Genomic DNA, 21469 nt, shown 5'->3' on the forward strand with positions numbered 1-21469 from the left:
GGCGACTACAGGCACAAAAAATGAAGTAGTAGGTGATTCATTAGATATTCGTAAATGTCAAAGATGGTTTAAACAATTTCGAACGAGAAATTAAGGCATAGGAGACCAGCAAACACACACGATGATGTCCAGGCTGCAGGAATGGAAGCAAATCTTACTTAAACTATTTATCAGTAGAATCGCCATTTCTAGATCATTTGATAACAGTCGTCGTAGAAGACAGTAGGCAAGTCAAGTAGCAAAAACTACCACGAAGCCCAACTCACTTTAAAAAAAGTTATTTTGTGTGTATGGTAGGAAAGTGTATTACAATAGGAAGTTTATATTATGATCAGGAATTGAGGAAGAAAAAAGTCTATGTGGCGAAATTGATTCTTGGTGAAATGAAGGAATTTATATGGAAGGTTTTATATCATCCGTTTTATTATCCAGACCTTGCTCCTTCTGACCACCATTTATTTCGACCGATGCAACACTTTCTAAACGGACAAAATACTTAAATGCAGACGATCTAAAAAGGGGGCTATCTGAATAATTTGAATCAAAGCCTCCTGCACGTTATGCTAATGGAATTAAAAAATAACCGAGAGGTAGGAAAAGGTTATATCTTTAAAAAAAATAGTTTAAATCACTGAAATAAAATAAAAAAAACATTTAAGTAATTTTTTTGTTTCATTAAAATTGACATTTATTTCGAGATTACCTAATAATTGGAACATCTATTTAAGTAAAAATATTGAATTTGTGTCAAAAGCGCTATAATTGTCTTAGTTGAATTTGTATAAGCCCTACTCTAAGCATATGTTTTATCAGGTTTAATAGTTTAACGCTTTTGAGGACATTAAGTTTTATGTAATGAATCTTAGACCAGATATTCCCAATCGGAGTTACGCTAAAAATATTAACATAATTTATTTAACTCACCGAAACTTTGGTGTTGGAGCCTGGACTGTGCGCGTGATACCCAGACATGTAGATCCCCTGTCCGCTCACCGAGGACTCGTTGGTGCCGCACCGCTGGCGCTCCCTCGGACTCGGACCTCCGGTGCTGGACGTGGTGGACGAAATGCTCAGCTGGTCCGGCTCCCTGTTCTTGCCCGACTGATAGCTCGAGGATAGCTCCTCCGAGTGATAGCTACCCTCCATCGCCGAGGATTTGGAGTAAGGATAGTGACCGCCATCCGACCCGCTGCGAACACACAATGACCGACCACCCTCAAGCAAAGGACAACACACGGGCGAAACATTTCTAGGTTTCATTTCAACGTATGAATAGTCATCGGACAATGAATGGAAACTGAGGGATGATGCTGACGATTCGCGCTTGTTGCACGGCACAAATGCTGATGGAAGCGAGTCGTGTCTGATTTTATGGGCGTCTGAAATGCAATACATGTCGGGAAATGATACGGACTGAGTGAGCGGTGAATATTTCACTTTCAGCATTTTACACTTCGCGTTGTGGAGCTTGCATTCGGCGTCAGAGCACGTGAACATTTCGCTGTCCACGTTGGCGTAAACATTTTCTTCGCGCCCGCCGCAAAAACATATATTCCTAGAATCGAAATCGGCGGATAGTACTGTATTGCGAGGTACTCTGAGAAACGGATAAACGTCGAAGTTACAACGCGAGTCTCGATTGAGAACGTAAATATAATCGTTCTTGAATGGACTTTCGTAGATGCAGTCCCCGCTTCCTCTGCTGTGATATAGATTACTCGTCGGCAGCGGTTCGCACATAGGCGATTTGATTTCGCCACTAGTTATATCTTGCGCAAGCACCACGTTTTGGTAAACGGGATCGTCTTCGTCTCGCACCTGACGGAGAGTAGAAACAGCCGCCGCCCGACTTATCATCGGCTGAGACTGTATATAATCTTTGGAGAATAATAAAATGCCGTCCATCGGCAGATAAACTCTCTCGCTTATTCTGGATCGATCGCTCTCTGTAACGTAACTATTGATAGAATTGTAGTTGGCCGATTCGAAACCGGAGCGAACAGAAGCTCCGCTCGTGTTGGTCATGTTGGAATAAATTTTCGATAGCTCCTCGTACGTTTCCATGTCCGAAGGGAGAGACTCGAGCGCCCAAGAGTCGCATTCCGATCCCATATCTTCTACCTTGAAACTGCAGGAGCGTGTCGTGCTACTTGTGACCGAGTCTGTGTCGTCAAATCCGATATTTATTTTACGCGGGGCCGGCGTCGGTTTTATCTCGTTTTCCTCGGTAAAAATATCTTTACGGTCGTTTACATTGTCTTCCTTCATTAAATTACCCGCGTTGCAGACTTCGATCGGTTTGAAAACATTGTCCTCGCGCGTTTTAACGTTGGCTTTAAAATCGTACGGTTCGTAATCGGAGTCGTCTATTGCGACTTGACATTTTTTTGACATTTCCAACGAAAAATCCAAATGGGCATAGCTTAGATTGTTCGGCGTTGTATTATTGCTGTTTACGACCGTTGACGTGAAATTCTCCTCGACATACACCGGCTCGGTATTTTTGTAGGCATTTCCCGACGTCCAATTTCTTAGCGTTCTTATGGATTGGGAGAGACGCAAAGCAGGGTTCTTTTCAATATTTTGATTGTTCGACGTCGACTGTTCCAAAGCCAAACGATTAACGGCACTAACTAGACACTGTTCGCTTTGAGACGTTTTGACAACTTCAGATTCTTCCGGAGATTTACTATTTCTATTCAATTCAGATGCGATGTATATCGAATTCGATATTGACACGATCGAGTTGAATGAGTTCGAACTGAGCGATGTAGATTCAGAATCCTCGAATATATCTGGAAGAGAATGAGTTATTTTAGAAACGCGCCTTTTCCTATGTTTCACTATTCTTTTGCCGTCCTTTTCAAATGCGTCTTGCTTTTGGCGGCTTTTCCCGAAAAATTTGCTTAGCCCCGCTGTCGTGCCAGCGGCATTATCTGATTCATTCGAATCGGTTATCTTTCTGCCATAAAACGGCGTAGACGTCCCATAATCGGCGATGGATTTATGTTTCGATTTGATACCAAAGCATTTGGAAGCAAGCAAAAGCATGTAACTAGAAGGTCTGGGCTTGGTAAATTGTTTGGGAGACCCAGGGATGAGGCTTAATTGGGGATTCCTGTAAGCGAATCAACATGAATAAAACGCAATAAAATAAAGCTGCAACGACGTCAAAGTTTACGTAAGCGCGGCCGTTAGACACGTAGTCGGATTAATATTAAGGTGGCAGCAATTAAGAGCCGAGATTAAAACGAGAAGATGCAAGCGTTAACCCTTTGACATCCACCCCGCGCTCGTTAGGCGAGAATTATGACATCGCGGCTCTTGCGTAAACTTTTATTCGCAAGTTTGTCATCTTGCGGCGCTCAAAGTCTTCTTTAATTAACACAGCTTCAAACGCGAAACGGAAGCGCGACCGACAGCAATTAACGCACGGTGCGACACTCTTTCGCGGTTAATTAAACGCTGGATGGAATTACATGGATATGGCCGAGGTGCCCGAAACCCTCCGCTCGTCTTCTTCTCGCCTCTCCCACACGTGGCGGTTGTTGGCGTGGTTGGAGGGGTGCACGTTGTCGTAGGGACTGTTCAGGCCGTCGTGCTGCTGAACGGGTATCCTGGGGAGGTCTTCTTGGTCGCTCTCGAAGCCGTTCTGCAGTCGGAACTCTGGAATCGGAAGAGACGCTGAGCGAGACAATAAATCTCGTCTAGATGAGCGTGGGAATTTTGAGACTCACTGTTGATTAGCGTGACGATCTCGTGCGTGACATGAGCGGGGAACCTAGCTAAGGCATCGAGCACGGTGTCGCCGGCACGATCTCGAACGCGAGGATCGGCCCCTCGCGTCAGAAGCGCATGAGCTACGTTGAGTTTTCCGCACAATGCCGCTTCGTGAAGAGCCGTTCCGGAGGCAGTGCAAGCGTTGACGTTATGACCGGCTTTCAATAGCACCACGACCACGGCCCTGTCAAAAAAATATATAGTAAATAAATAGTTATCGAACGCCGTAGAGATAAGAATAGTGTCGCGTGATCGGTGTACCAAACACGACTACGACCCATCCTACGGCTGTGTAAATATTACACGACGCAAACTAAACGACCGCAGGCAAAATATTTTCATAACAGGAATTCGACCTCTATAAACTAACCCTTTGGTACGCATATAGTACACACATAGGAGCGGGATGAATAATATAATAATATACCAGTGATCCCTAAAACTTTTTTGATCACGTTTTCAAAAATAGAAAAATAAATATATCGTATAAGTATAAATATCTAGATAATTATATATTTATGTAAATAGTATTATGAAAAATATGTGAAATAAGCAACACAAACTTCTATAATATGACGAAATATTATTTGTCAGGGCCATCCGTTGAGCAAGAACTTAACTATTCGCAATAAAAGCGTTAACAAATCAAATTGTTATTAGTATTCGCGACTTGCCGAGCAATTCCTCACGACTGTCTATTGGATATTGCTATTTTTATTTATTTATTTTTAAATCTTCCTTTGTAACATGACATGCCAATCAGATATAATGAATACCTACAAGTAAGTATTAACACCACCAGACTAAAAGTATGGGAATCAGTGACATCTACATTATAATCATAGATTATTATGTGAAATATAATTTAATTTTTTTTTATAATAGCGCATTTCATAATATAAATAAAAATTCGAATGCCGCTGCCGGGACTTGAACCTGCAACCTCAGAGTTACTATAATCCGTTTCTTTTAACAGGGTCACTTTGAGGTCTATCAATTTCGTCATTATTTATAAGTAAAAAAGAGATGGCAACTTTGGGTGCGCGCCCCACCAATTTGCTCTAAAATAAAACATGCGGCTATACGTTCGATATACTTATTACTCCTTTCTGTATTTAAAAAAAAATTAGAGAAATTATAAATGTTACTATATTTTTTTATCTTGAAATAGTGAATGTTATAAGCTATCAAAAGCAATAATTTATGAATCGTTAACATTTACGTATGTATAGCGATAACCATTTTTAAGACGTCCGTGCGCTGCGAATGTCAGAATAACAATAAAGAAGTTAAAACGTATTTGACAACTTTGCCCGGCGTAAGCGGACCAATGAAATACTGCTGTGAAATATGAGGAACTCCTCATTTAAATGACGACGGAATACCCATATCACAGTTTCAGACTGGGCTATTCCGTCCTCATTGAAAAGCATTAGTTAAATACGCCCCCAAATAGATAAAATATAAAGAAATGGCCATTTGGTGTTTTACAAATACAAAGAAATGCTGAATTATATTAAAAAGAGCTCACAATCGGTAGAATTTGCAAGTGTCCTGTGACAACGTTGCAGAATCTATAGCTGTTCAAATTGTGTTATTATAGAAAGGTGACAGACAATAACAATCTGTTTCTACTCCCTAAATCATCACATTGGCTCAGGGGTCGAGAGTAGGAATAGCAAAACCAACTCCCATATCTCGGCCAGCGTATATAAGCTATAAGAGCAAACGTTTCAAGATATCGTAAAGAAAAAAAATTGTAAATACATATATTAAATTATTTTAAAATAAAATATATACATACAAAATAATATATAAAAAACGTATCCATAGACATATACAATCCAAAATATTTTAAATAGCTGGAAATAATTCAATCAAAAACAAATCCTAAATTATTTAATAATTTTTGTAGCTTTTTTGTAATTAAAATTTCTAAAATTCGTCAACCCTTCATGAATGTCTCAATAATTTGTACGTAATGAACGTGTACTGAAATTAATTTTTTTTTAAAAAACTGACCTCTCATTAAATCGTGTGAGCAATATTCGTATGAGTAATAAACCTTGTGAGCGATCCATTTGTGACCAATTTTTATGTGATACATTGCCTTGTGATATCCACGTGAGCAATATTCCGCCCACCTGTCGCACGCAATTTAGTAATGATCATAAACACTCACCTTTCTTTTTTACTATTTTAAATCATTACATTTTTTCAAAAATGTTTAAGGAAATCATAATATCAATATATTTTGTAATTTCTTGATGAAACATTTATTGATGGATTTCTTCATATTGTATGTTACAGTAAATGTGTATTTTTCAGAAAATAGTATTTTTACTTGTAGAAATATAATTTCACTAGGCAATATCAGTGAAACTGTAATGTTGCACGCACGCTCGGAATGTTTTGGCCTTAATAGAAAATGTGTCGCCGTACTATCTATCTTTGAAACTCAATTTGACAGTTGTGAAATGTCTATTTGCTGTTCAAACCCAAACCTAATCTAAACGAGTTAACTAAACCCAACTTGATTTAATGGAAATTATAAAGCTATACTTAGTTTTAGAACTTTCATTAGGGCATGTTGGGTTTGGTTAATTCGTTTATGTTAAGTTTGGGTTTGAACATTTTGGCCTTAACAGGTGACCCTACAACCATTTTTTGAGACAAAATTGATCAGGGTAGTGGTGATCTATAAGTAAGGTTAATAGTTCTTTCTTGGAAAAATAAAATAAAAAACATTTTATAGAAAATAATCACTATTTTGATAATTAGTTGACTTCAATAATTCAGATTGAATATTTTAAAAATATTTTAAACGAAATAAACATGTTTCTTTAAAAGCAAGAAAAGCACAAAAGTGAACATTTTACGCCTGTCAATTTTCCTATGAAATTATATTTTCACTAGTAAAAATATCCACTGGTGGAAATGTAATCCGATACGATTGCACTGAAATGCAGGTTAAAATATATTTTCACTTGTTATACAACTTCGCTGTAACATATACGCATACATATTTACATACAATTAATTGCTACGAAATCCTAATTTATGTAGTGTTTAATGAAAAATATTTAAAAGTGTGTACTCGTGTACTCACTTTGGAGACCACTGTAATGCTTCCTCTACACTCTCTGGAAGTTACCGAACCAAAGGTCTACCGAATACGGTCGAGGTCGCCGAGACATTAGAGCGGGCAGTTAGTAGCCCCGAATTAACACATTATATTTTCCGTCCTTGCCCAACCATGGCCTACTTCCAGAGAGTGTGGAGGAAGCATTATGTACATAATGTATAGAACGGAAGTGTCCATCGTCGAGAAGAGAAAAATATCTATCCGGATCGTCGTCCCAGTTACGCTAACTAGGAAATAGCGGCCCAGATGAGCGAAATCTTCCAGACGCTGTGAGCAAGTGTAGTATATAACAATAATTGTGCAGTTAGATTGGTTTAGCCTGGAGTCATTTGCATACGCGTCGACAAAGACTGGACTGTAATTAAATCTGCAATGGTAATAACGGTCGAAACGCCCGCAGGTGAGGCCGTGACGGGTCAACGGGTCAATACACACGGTATTGAATTGAACCGATTATAACAACAGATCTCGCTCGGCCGGACCGCAGCAGCAGATGCTGGGGATAATAATTCGCGCGAGAGGCGAGCAGCTCGCTGGATTAATAACAATGATTTAGAATTGAAATACTGCCTATCATATACGCCCGCCCGTAAACGCATCACAGACGTGACCTCGGACAAAAAATAAACTCGAAAGACGATACACAGCCTTGAATTAAAATTTCAGTTCAATTAGCACAGATTACTATAAAATATGCGCTAGTAATTCTTGACAAGGTTATTTCTAGAGATGAAGATTGATACTCTCAATATACTCAAGCATCAACAGGAAACGGAAAATAGTTAGTTCCGCGTGAAACTATGCAGTAAAAACATTTTTTTTTATCACGACGAAAAATCATTTGTACACCTGAATTTAGTTTAGAAACTTTGATGTACATGTATTCCAAAAATACCTATGTATGTATAATATTTTTCTTTTATATAAGTAAAAAATAATTACTTATATAAAAGAAAACAAAAAGTTAAAATAAATAATGTGTATTCTGAAGAGAAATTAGTGTCTTATGGAGTACCACAAGGGTCTAAATTGGGACCATTGTTATTTGTTTTGTATATTAATGATATAGTTAGTAACGTGAAAAAATGCAAAATTCATCTATTTGCGGATGACACATTAATGTATTGCATAGGTGATAACATTAAAGAAATTGTAAATAATTTAAATAATGAATTAAGTATATTAGAAATATGGTTAAAGAATAATGTACTTAAATTAAATGAGAATAAAACTAAATATATGTTTATTAATTATAAAAATGTGTTAGATAATAGTACCAAAATAGTAATAAATAACTCTAGTATAGAAATAGTGGATAATATAAAATATTTAGGAGTAATTGTCGATACAAAATTAAATTTTAAAGAACATTGTAATTACATATTAAAAAAATTAGTAGAAAAATAGGTTTATTATCTAGATTAAGAAATATATTAAGTGTAAAAACAAAAAAAATAATTTACAATAGTATAATATTGCCCCATTTTAATTATTGTGCAACACTATTAAATATGTTAAATAAATTAGATAAACAAATGTTGCAAAAATTACAAAATAGGGCAATGAGAGTAATCTTAAATAAAAATAGATTAACTAATTGTAAAAGTATGATTGATAGATTAGAATGGTTGAATGTTCAAGAAATATTGAGTATGAATGTTTTAGTATTTATATATAAGTTAGAAAATAATATGTTACCAGAATATTTTAATAAGTATTTAATAAGAAATAAAGATGTACATAAATATAATACTAGAAATAAAGAAAATTTAAAGATAATTAAGTATAAGAAAACGAGTACGGCTAGGGGAATTATGTACGGAGGTTTTGATTTATATAATAGTCTTCCAAGAGAAATCCGAAACAGCAAAAATATAACGGGTTTCATAAATGGAATAAAAAAACACCTTCGTAAATATAGAAATAAATTATAATATTAAGACTTTATTATTGTATATTTTTATTTTTTCTTTCTGTTATGTATTTTTTATATATTTTTATATATGTTTACTAAATTTGTTAGATGTAAAGATTAGCTATTAAGCTAAATAAATTAATAAAATAAATAATAAATAAATAAATATGTAAATTTCTGGTGATTTTGTATTTGAACTTATGAGTTACTAACTGGGCTTTTGACCAATTTAACGGATGATCATCTCTCATCTAGGTTATTTTAGTTAAGAACGATTGCTGGTATGATTAATGTTGCAAGAACGTAACAGTTTTTCGACTATAAAAAACTTATATAGAAATATATTTTTAACCGGCTTTATAACATGATTGCAAAATAAATTCGCTTTAACTTTAATAACTAGACAAATAATCAAGTATTTATGTTTTTATCATTATTAGCTTAGAACATATTTTTTATTGAATTTCCATACATATTTCGATTATTTTGAAAATATGGTTATTAGATATCTATCGTCATAATATATGAAACGGCGAACTCGATATGGTGTTGTTTTTACTATAATCTGAGACTAGTGATTTTGATAATGGTCTATTTAAAGTAACAAAAAATAAATTTCACAAAATATGTAATAAAACACTTGAACGAAAAAGTAAAATTTATGACCAGTCCACCATCCAATTACAGGCAGATATTATAGTAAAAATAAAGCTGAATTTTACGTTTATGGTACGAAAAATAAAGACGAATATATTCAATATTCCGCATGCCTTATGTTTAGTAGCCTAACTTAGTGTGGTTATCTAGTGAATCTTTCGACACACTTATTAAAAACAAATTTAAAGCAAAATATTCCACAACGGACAACACCAATTCTCTATTTTTAGGCAATGTCCAAAGGCCTAAATATTCACAAAGCGAACAAATTACTTATGCATGCAAACGATAATGCTTCCACTTCACTCTCCGAAAGTAGGCGACAGTTGGCCAAGGACGGGAAATATAATGTGAAAATTCGGGCTTACTTCGGTCGAGCTCGGTTGTCCCCGCGCTAAAATCTCTCGCAAGTTCTCCGAGGTCACCGCGAACGGGAGGTAAACTGGGGGTAAATTTGGTCGAGGCCGCCGACTTCGTCGCCTCCGAAAATTCCCTCGCTTTCCGAAAGTCATACCCGAAAACGCTTCGAGCGCGAGCGGCGAGATACTTTCCCTTTCGCTCTCTCGCGTGACGAGAGAGAGAGATAGAGATGGTTTATCGCAAACTGAGATAGAACGATTCAATTTTAATATAGGCGTCTTCACGATCGCGCCACTGTTTGGTATTTTTGCCCGATCTGGACGGCCAAAATTATTTCTCCACTTTAGTTGATTCCATAAGTGCTCTTAGTCAAATATATAATATTATAAGTGCTAAAAAATACAATTATTTAAAGTATTTCTTTAATTGTAGGCCCGAGGAATAGGAATTCCGTGTTGAACGGTCGTGCGAATTTCGCCGCGTAGCGTAAAAAAAAAAATTGTATATGTCACAAATTTGCTGTTTTTTATTAGGAAAAAGTATTTGACTAGCATTTTATCATACTCGGTATCGTTTTTTTAAATATGTATATATTTAGTCATTCCAAACAAATTTTTATTTTATTTCATTAGTACGCGATCCACAATTTGACGTTTACTGATTTTACCACGGTAACCATATTATTAAAAAATTACAATCATTACAAAACTGTATTTTAAATTTGACGTTAACATTTCTTTAATTGTAGGCCCGAGGAAGAGGAATTCCGTGTTTAACGGCCGTGCGTAGCGTAATAAAAAAATTTAGCCGCGTAGCGTAAAAAAAAAAATTGTATATGTCACAAATTTGCTGTTTTATATTAAGAAAAAGTATTTGACTAGCATTTTATCATACCCGGTATCGGTTTTTTTTTAAATATGTGTATATTTGGTGATTCTGAACAAATTTTTAGGTCGTAACTTTCGCGACTAAGCCCCGTCCCATTTTTAAGAATAATACATTTTTAAGGTATGCAATGTGTTAAAAACCGCAAAAATCCGCAGTCAATTTTGCATGTATCATAAAGAGAAAGACCTAAGCTATATATTGTATATAAAATCTCAATTCAGCAAATTGACTTTCCATACTTTTCCTTAAAAAATAATAGAAATTATTCATTAGTTGCACACTTGAACGTTTCCTGTTTATTATTTATTAGTGACAGTGAAGCCTCGATTCAACATAAAATGTCTTATTTACTAACATTGATCTATTCCGGTGCATTGCAATCATCCACCATCTCCTTTTTCTCCATTTGGCTTTAATTTTTTTTGTGTTTAAAACACGCACGTAGTTATAATACGCGAGGTTGAGAAGCGTGCACGCGTATGAAATTCCCGGCTGTGTGTGCGAACGCTATTCGAAAAACTGCGACCTTGACCGACTTCGGTCGAACTTCCACTAGGACAACTTTCGGAGAGTGAAGTGCGGGTATAAGACTCGAAATAATACACAATGACACTAAGGATACGCGAAACTATTGTTCTATTGCAACAGTTGCCAGATAAATGCGCATAAAAATCATACTTAGCACTTAAAGCTCGTATCGTTGCTCAATACCATTAGAACACAATGCCTAATTTGCTCCTCAGTTTTGTGTTCACACGCGATTTTAACCAGCTTGGTTCTATCAAAATAATATTATGCGATAATTGGATATCTGACTTACTTGTGTCCATTTTTGCTGGCTCTGTGAAGCGGCGTGTGATTGAACATGCCCCTGGAATAACGGTAAGGCTCCAGCAACTCAGGATGCGTCCTCACCAACAACTCAACAGTCTCCAATCTAATAAAGCAAAAAAAAAACAACATGATGAGAAGTTTAAAAATTGACGAAAATATATTTCTATTTAGAAGCGTACCTTCCATATTGTGATGCCAAATCTAGGGCGGTCTCGTCCCTGACGCTCCTGACGTTAGGATCAGCTCCATGTTGTAATAACATGGAAACCACGGCTGTATGACCATATTGAGCAGCGCAATGCAGAGCCGACTCATTATCTCTGGTCTGATTTGAAACAGAAAAAATATATTTAATCACCAGAAGTAAAAGCCCTGATCTATTTTCAGTCAGGGTCCATCAAAAGCTCACGATTTATTGGAATGTAGATGCCGGAACGCATTCCTATATAAAAAAATACCAATTTTTTTTATATACACGTGTATTAATAAAGTAATAATTATGTATGCTATCCAAAGGCCGTGTAATACAATCGATGCTATAACATCCGAGAATATCTCACGTACCCGGAATCTGTGCACTTATGCACGTATTCTGTGCACAATCTGAATCTATCGAGATACGGTACCCAGGTAACCGTAGCAGTATCTACATACAAATGTAAGTAACCGTGGCCCGAGTCTCCTTTATGGTTATTAGGTTATTTTACGATAGAGCATTACTGTCTGATTATTTAAATTTATTATGAAGACGTTCCTGGTTACGAAAAAAAATAGCACCACGTCAGTTTCGTATTACGACCTATCTGTCGGATTGCCTATTCAGCGATGGCTATAAAATTCGTCAATGCTGCACTTTCTGTGTAATAAATATATGTAGTCTAAGATATAAAGATCGAACAGCGTTTTATATACAAAAGTATATTAGATAATACCATTAGGTGGTCGACAATAAAACTGACAAATTTATGATTAAATATTATCCGAAATTGTTGTGAAAAGATTTGAAAGTTAACTTATAGTTGAATAAAATATTTAAAAGGACCAATATATAATCACATTATTTTCAATTAAAAGGCATTAATATTATTAATGGTAATTTGTATGCGTAATATATTGTTCAGAATTAAAACTTGTAATTATGATCATGAACAAAATTGAAAAGAACTACCGCCGGCTATTATCGGCAGCCATTCAGCGATGTAAGAGAAACAAAAATATACACAAAAAAAAATCCTATGGCGACTGTTCACAAAACAAGAACGTTTTTTGGAATCACATTAAAACTGTTTTTCGAAATAAATAAGAAATCAGAAAATTAAAATATTTGGCTTTTCATGCGTTTCAGAGTGCTTCCGAGAAACTCAGGTGCAAGCAACAGTTGTGAGTCACACCGGATAGTTGATCTTGGGTCGTCAAGCAAAACAAAAGACCCTTAGTGGGTCAGCCAGAAATTTGCCGACACCAAAACTCACTCCGCCAACAATAACGTCCCTAAATAACGTGCTCTGAAACCGTGTCCTAATGAATGAAAACAAATAAACAATCATGAACATTTTCTCATTGCGCGTCCTACGATTTTCTTTGAAAAGAAGCAAAAATTTCACTACCTAATTTATTATAGCATTTTTTCAAATAAATAAAAAGTACTCGTATAAAATCGAATGCTTATTACCAATATGTTAACATCGAATAGATTTCTAGAAGACTTTTGATAAAGTTAACAAATACATTTATCAATTTCAGGTTTTCCGATGACGTAACGAGATTTTAAATAGTACTTTATATACTCTAGAATGCCACAATGATTACACCATCACTGTTTATTTTTTAATTATTCTCAAATCCATTAGAGCGTTATTGATTATTAATCTCGACGAGATAATTATGAAGATAGGTTTTGGTAAATTATTTACCGTTCAACGTCGATTAATGTTATATTGTATTTCTTTTTAATCCACAAAATTTCCGTTATTATTAGAAATTTAAAGTTTTTTATTTAAAGAATATGGATATTTTTCCATTGAATACACGAGGAAGTTTATCAAAAGGGAAAGATGAAACTAAACATTTTTAACTGGTAGACCTGCGCATATATTTATAAATTAATAAATTAATTGAGACGTTAGATATAGGGGAGGGAGATTAAGTTAAAACTTCGCAACTTCATATGTTAATGCGGACATGTTACCTGAGATAATTTCCCTAATATATAATCTGTCGAGTTCATCAATTGAACCACTCTCCTATTCACAATTATAGGGATTAATTAATGCTATTTAATCATGAAAAAGGCTAATTCGGCACGTGATAAAAAAATTTAATTGTCTAGGAAAAATAGGTTTCTTCGTAAAATGGGACACTAGCGTGGGAAACCTTTTAACAGCTTTAATCACAAGGTACACGCAATAAATCAGAAAGGATTGAAAAAAGATAACGCGTGCATTCAGGCTTAACCTTAAAACTGCCATTTGTAATTTGTTTATCAGCTATTTGTTTTAAAAAAAACTTGCCACCCTTCTGTCAATCAGGACAACAAAATTTTCATTGGAGGAAACAATGGATATAATTACAGAAACGAGGGAAACCAGCAATTACTTCCTCTCAGACACTTCGTCTTAAAACTTCTCTGAGACATTCAACATTGAACTGTCATTTGGAGCATCTGATCTTCAAGAACTCTCCAATCTGGACAAAAGGAGATCGACTCAACTTCAGAACAGCAAAGATCGCAGTATCCGCCGTTTCTCTCAACCCACTGAATTAAATATTACTTAACGTTTTTTTTGGGTAATTCCCAACCATTTGGAAAACCGCTAAAATCTATCCGATAACGATTCTACAATTTTGATTAACTATCGTCATTTCATAAAATATTTAAAAAAAGACATACGTTTAAAAGAATCCCTAAGAAATAAAGTTATTATTAACAAACAGTTTGACTTCCGCAAAAGTCACATCACTCAACACCGCGTAAAAATTCCAGCTGGATTTCCTCGGGGAAGTTTGCTAACGCCGTTTCTCTAAATCTTGAATACTAACAATATCCAAAAATTAAAAAAAGTACGTGTTTATCTATGTACGCTGACGATAGTTATTTTAACAAACGCTTACGGTTTTAAATCAATCGCGAATAAATTACAGAAATCTTTTAAAAACTTGAATAAATATTTCGAGAAGTGGAAAATTAAAATCAACCAGAATAAAGCAGTCAATTATATTTGCGGTACATAGACCAACTTTAAACTATAAAGTAAACAGTGCAGTAATGTAAAATGGAAACCTAGCGTTAAATACCTAGGCTAATACCTGGATTCCAAGCTTAAATTTAATACACACATTATGGATTTTTCTCTAAAGGGCTTGCAGCCATAACGGGCCGTAGACCAATATTTAATAATATGAGCAGGCTTATTACATAAAAATAAATCTTGATATACAAACAATTGTATATGCCTGTCCGGTGTGGAGTTACACCAGTAATACTGTTTTTTTTTTCAAAACTACAAGTCATTAAAAATGATATATAATACACATTTATATACTAACAAAAAACTTCATATCAACCTTCAAATACAAACAAGCGAACATTTTCATACCAGAAAATACTATAAAAATATTTCGCAAGACCACACTAACTGACTAATCTCGTGTAATCATAAATTTAACCCTTAAATAAAACTCCAGCACAAATAATACGTATGATAAATTTAAAAGTTAAGAATTCTGACGACAGAGGTGGTCGTGAGGTCGCCGCATGAGAATCCAAAAATTTAAATGAAAATGAATAATAAATCTTACCGTCAAATTAACGTTGGTCAGAGCGGGCCCGTGCGTCAAAAGGAGCTTCACGATGCCCGTGTGTCCAGCCCACGCGGCCAGGTGTAGGGGCGACGAACCTTTGGTGTCTAGGATGTTGGGCGAGGCGTCGTACGACAACAACAACTGTACTATATCCCTGTAAAACGGTTAATTAGTCGTATTTTCTCTCTCCAAAAATTGACCTTAATGAAATTTATGCGAGTGTGCTCACTTGTGTCCATTTAGGGCGGCGTGATGCAACGGTGTGTAACCACTGCTGTCTTGCACATTGGCGCCGGGTCCACGCCTCAAACTGCAAAAATGATAACGATTTAGCTCAACTGTCACGTGATAATGAAAATGAAAGATCAGGATATTTGCCATGACTAACGATCTTTCTCTTTTTATATATACACACCTGGGGAAAACCTCAATCAGATTGGATGCAAAATAAGATATCAAAAAGTAGTCTCAACTAGACTGCAAGCGACAATCGATCATATTGCAATAGTATTAATTCAATTCTCCTCTAAACCTGCCGTCTGCTGATAAGCTGAACGTCTGTTCATGCAGCAATACAAATCTAGATAACACGAACATGACTATGAAAGTAAATAAAATCACGTCTGAGCTTATAATTGGCATCGGTTGGCTCCTGTTTCTCATATGAGGTATGTTGAAAACTACTTCGTAATGTTATGTCTGACTTGCTGTAATGTATTTACTAATGCCATTAATATCAGAAATCAAGTTGTAAACATCTTTATCTCGAACCATTGAATAAGTTATATTCCGATTTGCTAATTAAAAGGAAGTATTCGCACGATTGTGTTAACAGAAACTGAGACAAATCACTAAATTCTTGAGGTAATTAAACATGCATTGCAGGAATTCCACTTTCACGGCAAGTTTTGAACTTTGCACACACATGACGCATATGAAACGCGAATGTTGGTAATCTAAACGGAACTTAAAGGACCACACAAAATAAAATTTAAATGATTTTCCTGTACAAATTCATTGTTTCAATTCTTGTAATTTATTTGTTTATGAGAAATATTATTTACATCCTCTGTCTTGGGCTATCTATCTATTCAACGAACTCATCACATATTATCTACTTTTATACATTCCCATTCTATATGATATGCGTATGTACAATTAGTACATAAATCTTTGGGGAAAATAGTGCGCAAGATAAATGCGTTACATCAATACAAAAATAATTAAAAAAAGATTAAGGTTTTTTTAATATTTTGGTATTAAGTATAGCCTTTTTGGCTAGAATACGATAAATTATTATTCTTCAACATACACCACAATATTTTATAAAATTTATGTCTGGTGATTATGTATGGAATCCAAGACTATTACCATCTTAGACACAAGCCAACCTTTAACCACTCAATATGGCAAGAGGCTTAATATATTGTTAAATTTAGAAATATTATCTATTATAAACCATTAAAATGAATTTTAGGATTGGGTCTTAAGCATTACATCCCATGCGACTTTTGCACGTGAGTATGATTCCTACCCCTGCCACTTCTACGTAACTTCAACCAATAACGTTTCTATCATATTCGACTATATGTACAACTTTTCTGCAAGATCGACACACAAACACAGAACCAGAGGTTACATTAAAAAAATTAATAATAATAAAAACATCAATACTTTGGGAAACAACGAAGAAGATATAAAAAATGACATATTTAATTCGTAATCTTGAGTGCTGTTACCCATTACGTAAATTTCTCCAACTATCAATATCATATATTTCTCTTTGTTGGTGTGCAAAAATATTATTTTCTAAATAACGAGGACTATACGTGCATGACCCAAAAGCGAAGGGATTACCGGAGGTTTCGAATCGCATGTACGCTATCCAGTAACTGGAGATAACTCGGAAAGATTCGTCACTGACTCGCCTCGCTCGGTCAGTAAATTGATCCATTTGCTCGCGTCGAAAACGGTTGAATTATGGCGCAATTTCAGCAAAGTGGACGACGGCTGCTCCGTGTAATAATAATATATTCGCGGTATGTACTTTTCGCCGTTATCGCACGCGAAATAAAGGTGTGTGTATGAGACGCTTTTAATTCTATCGAATTTGCTAATTAATAATTCGCACATCGCTCGCGTTAATGGGTTGGGAACTTTCAAGCTTTGTTACCAGAGGGATAACAAGTAACTAAACACCTAAAAACCATAATATGTTAATAGTACGTGCATATGTATAGCGAGGTCTAAGTGTATAATACAGAAATACTTTTAAAAAACATATATCATTAACATTAAATAAAAAATAGACTCGTTGAAAGCCCTTTACGTTAATAATTATTAAGTCAGAAAATTGTGCTTCAACCCACATCAACGCCTGAAATCCACATCTCATTCGGAATTCTATCTACGCCTCGCCATGAAGGTTAGATCTTGATACGGAGCAAATCATAATAATAATAATAATTAATTTATATAATTCAGATAAACCACCTCGTTTTAGGACTAGGTACGTAAATTTTCTTAATTTCGCAGATGAATGTCGGAATTCCACGTTCGTATAAGACTTCTTATCCTAAAATTTAACCAATCCAGCAATACTACTTTTTTGCGTAAAGACAAAATAGGAAACTAGTACACTCCAATAATATACATTTCCGAAATAAATAATATGAAAAAATATATATATTATATGTAACCTTATAATAAATAAATTTTACCATTGCTGCAAGGGAACTGACACTAACAAATAATACACAATTTGAACAAGTTCAAAATGTTCATATACAGCCCTTAAAAAAAACATTTTTTGGACGGTTTTTTGAGGTCCTAGTCAAGTGTTCTGTTGTCTGATTATCGTTTTTAACAGGATTTTCTACAATAGTATAACGAAAAAAATTATCAACCCATTCCCTAGTACCCTTACAGCTTTCTTGTAAATAATTAATTATTTTAAATAATTAATTATTAAATTAAATAATTATTAAATTAAATAATTCATTATAGTAAATAATTCATTATTAAATAAATGTAACAGGTAATGTCAACTTTAACAGAAAAAATAAATAATACAAACACATTCAATATTTTACTCGCGAACAAATTTTTTTTTATCGTACTGATTAAAAAATTAATAGTCATACATTGAAACAAGTTTGCCAATTGATATGAATAATCACTATCATTAAATCGTTAAACAATCGTAAATGATTCGTTTTTTGTCAATTGATAAGAAAATGATAATAAAATCGTAAATAAACAAAATTATTATTATATGCATAATTTTCGTTTTCATAACATCATTAATTAAATTGTGAATTAGCATACTAATTATAAGTTCAATTTCCATTTTCGTAACATCGTTAATTATACTGTAAAATACGAGTTCTGCCAAATAAGATAACTCGATTTATATAAAAAAAAAACGCTGGTTTCGACTGCAACATTTTCCCAAAATTATCTCGTTTTTTATAATCAATGTTATTATAATTTAGTCATATCATTTATACATACATATATGTTAAGTAGCTCATTATTAGAATGTCTAATACATAATATATACGACTTAGCTCGATTTTAATTAATCATTCATCCGTGACATTAGGAAAATCAAGAAAACCTAATCTGTGATGATCGACCGGAATTATAAATATTTAATAATAATTAATTCCAAGCAACCAGAAACGATATACATCGAAAAACAATAAGATCCATATGAGATTCATACCCAGGTATTTCAGGCAATGGTCACTGACAATGAAAATCGCTGATTTTTTTTACAAAATGATCATCTTCTTATATCGATTCTAATTATTTTTATTATAGTTTTATTTTTTCGTTACAACCGTTCTATGTTGTGTTCTCCGTATTTTAAAAAAATATATTCTTTTCGCTAGTAAATTATATAGGTTTTATATTGTTTTGACGCATCGAATACGGCGACTTATTTGCGATAGGTTAGGGATTGACGAATGTGCGAAGGAAGATTGACATATGGTAACGAGATGTTAAGTAATAAAAAAGGGACTCGAAATATGTTTATCATCTAGAGCAGTGGTTCTTAACCGGTGCACCGCGGTGCACCAGTGCACCGCGAGCTTATTGCAAGTGCACCGCGAGAAAATTGGTAAAAACAAAAAATCCGCTAAATAGTAAAATCTTAATGTTTCAATCAATTTGTATTTTATTATAGTCGTGATACCCCACAATGGATAAATTTATTACCAAACGAAATTGTGAATCAGACCAAAATATTAATGACACTGGGAGTACAAGTGGAAGAAGTAGTGACGATGTTACTAGACATCATACGTCTCATACAAAAGAAAATATATCCAGTAAAATAAAAAAAAATAATGGACAGTATTCTGAAGAATATTTACGATTCAGTTTTACTAGCATCACTGAGGAAGGATATCACATTCCACTATGTGTTGTATGTGGAGAAAAACTGTCCAATAGCGCGATGTATACTGACAAGTTAAATCGCCACTTCACTACGAAGAACGCCGATCTTGCATCAAAAAGTAAAGATTACTTCAAAAGATTGTTAAGCATGCAAAATATTTTGAAAAAACTGTTAAAATTTCCGATAAGGCACAACTGGCTTTATAAAAGATTGCTGAATTGATTGCTGTACAATTAAAACCACATACTATAAGCAGAGTCTCTAATTTTACCTGCATATTGTGAAATAGGAAAAATTATGTTTGGTGATGAAGCAAAAAAGAAATTATGAAAATTCTTCTTTCAAACGATACAATAAAAAATAATAATTAAATATGTTGGATGATACTGAGAAAACAGTTAACGATAAACTTTTCAAGCGATATTTTGTTTTACAAGTCGACGAATCTACTGACATTAGTGGTAAGGCACAAATACTAGGATTCGTTCGTTTCATAAATAAAAACAAAATAGTGAAGCAATATCTATGCTGCAAAGAACTTACCGAGCATACGACAGGACAAGATGTGTTTGATCTTATTTATTCATATTTAGAACAATTTAAAATATCATGGGAGTTATGTGTAGGAAATTGTATGGATGGTGCTCCTTCAATGGTAGGCTCATTTAAAGGATTAGTAACCATTGCAAAGACAAGAAAACCTAATATTATATTTACGCACTGTTTTTTACATAGAGAATCTTTAGTTTGGAAACATTACCAGCAGCACTAAAACCTGTACTAGATCAAGTTGTAAATATAGGGAATTTTATAAAATCAACACGTATGTTTAAAAAACTTTGCATTTATATGGAAGCTATGTACGAGTGTTTGCTTTTTCACACTGAAGTCAGGTGGTTATCTAAGGGTAAAGTTTTATGCCGATTCATAGAACTTAAGAATGAATTGGTAATCTTTTTTTCGAAATAAAGGTATAGATGACTTTGTAAAATGTCTTCAGAATAATGATTGGTATGCTAAAGTGGCATATTTAGCAGATATTTTTAATTACTTAAGTAACGTTAACACAAGCATTCAAGGAAAAAATGAAAAACTCATGACATCCATTGACAAATTGACAGGATTTAGGAAAAAAATAACTCTTTCGAAAAATCGAATAATAGAAAAAAAAGTAGATATGTTTCCTTCACTTAACGAAAACATCCCCAAGGGAGTTATTTCCGCAATAATAGAACATTTTACTTTATTGGAAGAAAAGATTACACATTATTTTTCATTCTTAAATGTAGAAAATTATGACCGGATACGAAATCATCAAATTAGTCTCATTGTCGACTAATCGTACTCTAAAAATTAAATTTTCAGAAATAACTATAAAGAATTTTTGGATTACTGTCCAAGAGGAATATTCAGTTCTTTACATGAAGGCATTGAAAATTTTGTTACAGTTTTCATCATCATATTTGTGTGAGCTTGGTTTCTCAACAACAACTAATATGAAAACTAAAAAACGAGAAAGACAGAAAAAAATTTAAACGAAGAATTCAGGGTAACTACATAAAATATTCGACCTAATCTTCTGATATCTGCAAAAGCCAACAAGCTCAGGTATCACATTAATTAATTTTTGATCAATCATATAAATTCCATTATGTTAAGCAGGAACGTCATTTTGGGTAAG

At 34.2% G+C, this 21469-nt stretch overlaps 1 protein-coding gene across 1 annotated transcript in view; it reads right to left on the reverse strand.

Annotated features, from left to right (window-relative positions):
- Positions 1 to 21469, reverse strand: part of LOC148236890 (uncharacterized) — an 84138-nt gene that overhangs the window by 60416 nt on the left and 2253 nt on the right. Inside the window, exons 2-8 of the mRNA XM_088183621.1 lie at positions 15610 to 15690; positions 15378 to 15534; positions 11759 to 11904; positions 11566 to 11682; positions 3738 to 3964; positions 3480 to 3684; positions 925 to 3118 (exon numbers count right to left, since the gene is read on the reverse strand). Coding sequence (XP_088039747.1) covers positions 925 to 3118; positions 3480 to 3684; positions 3738 to 3964; positions 11566 to 11682; positions 11759 to 11904; positions 15378 to 15534; positions 15610 to 15690 — 3127 coding nt within the window. The remainder of the gene's footprint in view (positions 1 to 924; positions 3119 to 3479; positions 3685 to 3737; positions 3965 to 11565; positions 11683 to 11758; positions 11905 to 15377; positions 15535 to 15609; positions 15691 to 21469) is intronic.

This window comes from Plectrocnemia conspersa, unplaced genomic scaffold, assembly GCF_051122295.1.
Source record: "Plectrocnemia conspersa isolate PC_06_02 unplaced genomic scaffold, ASM5112229v1 ptg000003l, whole genome shotgun sequence".
NCBI lineage: Eukaryota > Metazoa > Arthropoda > Insecta > Trichoptera > Polycentropodidae > Plectrocnemia > Plectrocnemia conspersa.